The 4,358-nt window shown below is 33.8% G+C and overlaps 1 protein-coding gene across 1 annotated transcript; it reads left to right on the forward strand.

The window, feature by feature from the left end:
• The first annotated feature begins 714 nt into the window (after positions 1 to 714).
• Positions 715 to 3,428, forward strand: LOC142530613 (uncharacterized). Its single transcript, XM_075636435.1, has 3 exons — positions 715 to 1,358; positions 1,569 to 2,491; positions 2,557 to 3,428. Exons 1-3 carry the CDS (start codon positions 715 to 717, stop codon positions 3,426 to 3,428), a joined length of 2,439 nt encoding a protein of 812 aa, XP_075492550.1.
• The last annotated feature ends 930 nt before the right edge of the window (positions 3,429 to 4,358 follow it).

Genomic DNA, 4,358 nt, shown 5'->3' on the forward strand with positions numbered 1-4,358 from the left:
GAAACTCAAGGTAATTTTTACTTAAAAGGAAAATTTTATTATAAAATAGTTACTATATTTTACCCTTATAAATCTGTTTTATTTATGTAGCTTCGGAAAAAAGCAGCACCCAAAGGTCTACGGTCTCATGTCGTGAATACTACTGCCACAAATTGCAAATAAGGGAAAATGATTTTTAAGTCTTTCTTACAACATATTGGTAGGCTTCTTCAACAATATATAGTAGATATGTATATTAAAATTGAGACCTCAAGATTAGAATTTTTTAGGACTCCAAGAATGCAAAATCGTTTGCGAAATGAGGCCTACGATGGGTTATTAGATAGCATTACACAGGGGTGTGAGATAGGTTCTGATGTTGGGAAACGCGTAATATTACCTACGTCATTCATTGGAGGTCCTAGAGATATGCGTAAAAGATACATTGATGCTATTGCTTTAGTTCAACGTTATGGGAAGCCTGACATCTTTCTAACAATAACCTTAAATCCAAATTGGGCTGAAATAAAGTCTCTTTGCCTTCCATCTGATGAAATTCAAAATAGACCTGATTTGATATCTAGGGTTTTCCATGCAAAACTTTAAGTTTTACCAGATGAACTATTCAAGAAGGACATTTTCGGGCACATTATCACCTATACTAGCGTGATAGAATTCCAAAAAAGAGGCTTACCCCATGCCCATTTCATGCTTATTTTAAATCAAGCTTCAAAAATGTTTCATCTTGAGGCATTCGACAGAATTGTTTGCGCAGAATTACCAGATGCACATACTGAACCATATTTGTTTTCACTCGTGGTGAAACATATGATTCATGGTCCATGTGGTTTACTCAATCCAGCATGTCCTTGCATGAAAAAAAATTCTTGTAAATATAATTATCCTAAAGACTACTCAGAGGCCACTAAATATGGAACAAATTCATACCCAATATATCGCCGGCGCGATGACAGACATATTATTAATATAAGGGGTTCACAACTTGATAATCGTTGGGTTGTTCCTTACAATCCATATTTGCTTGCTAAATTTAATTGCCATATCAATGTCGAAATATGTTCAACTATTCATGCTGTAAAATATATCTACAAATATATATACAAGGGCCATGACAAGATTTTATATACATTACTTGGAGATGAACAAGATCCCGTTGTAGACGAGGAAAAAAATTTCCAGGCTGCAAGATGGATTTTGCCTCCTGAATCGATCTGGCGCATTTTCGGATTTGATCTTAATCATGTATATCCAACTGTAATATGCTTACCGGTTCATTTAGAGAATGAACAGGTTGTGACATTTGCTGCCAATCAAGCGTTGTACAGCATTGTTAACAACCCAACATTTAAGAAAACTATGTTAACACAATTTTTCTATATGAACAAATAAAATAACTACGCTCGAAGTCTGAATTGTTTATACGTTGAATTCCCTGAATTTTTTACTTGGCACAACGATTGTAAAGAGTGGGAACCACGTAAGAAAAAAGAGGTCATAGGCCGAATTTTTAGCTGTCGGCCTTCAGATTGTGAAAAGTTTTATTTAAAATTGTTGTTAATGCATGTCAGAAAACCATCTTCTTTTAAAGACTTGAGAACGATAAACGAGGTTACTTATACAACATTCAGAGAGGCTGCACTAACCTTAGGTTTAAAAGAAAGTGATAATACTGCTGAAATGTGTATTGAGGAAGCTGCTTGTTATTTAATGCCCCATGCTTTGCGGCAATTATTTGCTAATGTCCTCGTTTTTTGTTGCCCAAAAAATCCCATTCAGCTTTGGGCAAAATTTCAAGATTTTCTCTCAGAAGACTTTGCTCAGAATAGAGATCTTACTCCAAAAATGATTAATCATAGGATTTTAGACATAATTGATAACAACCTTCGTTCCATGGGTAAAAAATTAGAAGACTTCTTTCATGCAGACAAATACATGAGCTTAGATTTTGACCATAGATTGGCAAAAGACTTACAAACTGAGCGTGATATTTATGTACCAGCCGAAGATCTATTAGCTGTTGAACAATTAAATGTAGAACAAAAAAATGCTTATAATCAAATCTTATATCATGTTCGTAATAATTTGTCAAGTGCTTTCTTTATTGACGGTCCTGGAGGTAATGGAAAAATGTTTTTATATAGAGCACTTCTTGCTACGATTCGATCAAATGGTGACATAGCAATTGCGACCGCAACTTCAGGAGTTGCGGCATCTTTGCTTCCAGGAGGTCGTACTTCACATTCGAGATTTAAAATCCCTTTAGAAGAAAGTAATATCAAATCCTATAGCGTTAGCAAGCAAAGCACATTAGCGACTTTAATAAAACTAGCAAAACTCATTATTTGGGATGAGGCTACGATGACTAGGTGTGATGTTATTGAAAAATTCAATGAAATGTTACAAGACATAATGAATTCAAATTTACTTTTCGGCGGTAAAATTGTTGTGTTCGGTGGAGACTTCCGCCAAACATTACCAGTTATTGTAAAAAGTACGAAGGAAAATATCATCGATTCTTCGATTGTCATGTCACCGTTGTGGCCACATTTAAATAAGATAAAACTCCAAAAAATATGCGTGCATTATCTAATTCTATCTTCTCATCTTGGCTGCTGGAAATTGGTGATGGAGTTGAAATTCCTAATGAAAACAATGAAATCCAAATCCCATCTCACATTAACATTCCATTTGCAAATGACACTACTTCCTTAAACACATTAATAGACATGGTCTTCCCAAACATAAATGATTCAGATCTAGATTTCTCTTCATTTGTAAAACGCGCCATACTTACAACAAGAAACGAATTTGTCCACGAAATAAATGACGTTCTTATTAACAAATTTCCTGGCGAAGAAACAACATATTATAGTTGCGATGAAAACACAAGTGATTGTGTTATACCTGATCAGGAAGCTTTATTCCACTGTTTAACTCCTCAAGGGCTTCCCCCACACAAACTAACCTTGAAAATAAATTCACCAATCATATTGTTACGAAATATTAATCCAACTGAAGAGCTTTGTAAATGTACACGCTTACTTTGTAAAGGGTTTAACAAAAATGTTATTTACGCTGAAATTTCAGTAAGCACACATGCAGGAAAACCTGTGTTCATTCCTCGGATAACTTTAGAATCTCCACACGACGATTTTTCAACTATTCCATTTAAAAGAAAACAATTCCCAATTCGTTTATGTTATGCAATGACAATTAACAAAGCACAAGGGCAGACTTTAGAATTTGTTGGCATCTATTTAAAAGAACCAGTTTTTTCACATGGTCAGCTTTATGTCGCATTATCAAGACCTAAGAATATAGATCAAATAAAAGTGCTTATTAGACCATCAACATCATTAACTCGAAGTACTAACTACACAAAAAATGTAGTATACCGTGAGGTTTTGGAGGCTGCACATCCTTATTGAGAGGTAAACTCTTATTTTGCTTATCTTGTTACTGTGAAAATATTACACATGAAGGTATATTAAATATTTATATATGCACATTGTAAATTTTGTTAAGATAAAATAATTTGTTCTATTAAAACAAATTAAATGCTCCCAGCTGCACGATTTAATTTTAGATTTATCTCTTTACACAAATATATAGTTTTAATTTTGTGCTTCAAGGGTTTTAAACCACTTTGACTCATATTTCTATACAAAATTTACCAAGTAAAAAACTTATAATGTTTTTTATAATTTGCCCATGCGTTATCTTATATTCCATAGTTTAGTGTCCAAAATATTTTTGCTTATTACTTCTTTTTCCCCCGGTCATTAGAGGACAAATATACATCCCTTGCAAATTTAAAACCAGATTTCCGCAACTGGTTTGTCAAAGTGTTACTTTTTGAAAAAACTCCAATTTGCTTTCTGAAATGGGGAAGACAACAAAAACCTGTTTTTGTTGACAAAGAGGTAAAATACATTGTTTTTTTCCAATAGCATTTCACTCTGGAATTTTTTTTTACTTTACCCATTTATTTCCATAGAATGGAAGCATGCAGGGTATAATATATGACCAAGATGTTGAGCGATCGGACAGATTACTACAGTTATACAAGACATACTACATTGGGAATGCCAAAATCAAAGAAATAACTAGCAATGCACCAATTTTTGCATTAGCAAAATACCAAATGTTGCTTAATAGAAGTACTTATATTAAGCTTGCAAGCGAAGAAGAGCAACTACGTCTCGACCATGCTTACCAACTGACGCCTTTTGCACAATGTCCCGAATTAGCGGACGTGTCTACAAAACAAATCAGCTAAGCTCTTGCTCCAGCTCTTTTTTATAGCATGCAATTACTTTATATCCAGATTTATTGACACACTTTATTTTTAAGATTTG

Source organism: Primulina tabacum, chromosome 17 (assembly GCF_025594145.1).
Source record: "Primulina tabacum isolate GXHZ01 chromosome 17, ASM2559414v2, whole genome shotgun sequence".
Classification (NCBI taxonomy): domain Eukaryota; kingdom Viridiplantae; phylum Streptophyta; class Magnoliopsida; order Lamiales; family Gesneriaceae; genus Primulina; species Primulina tabacum.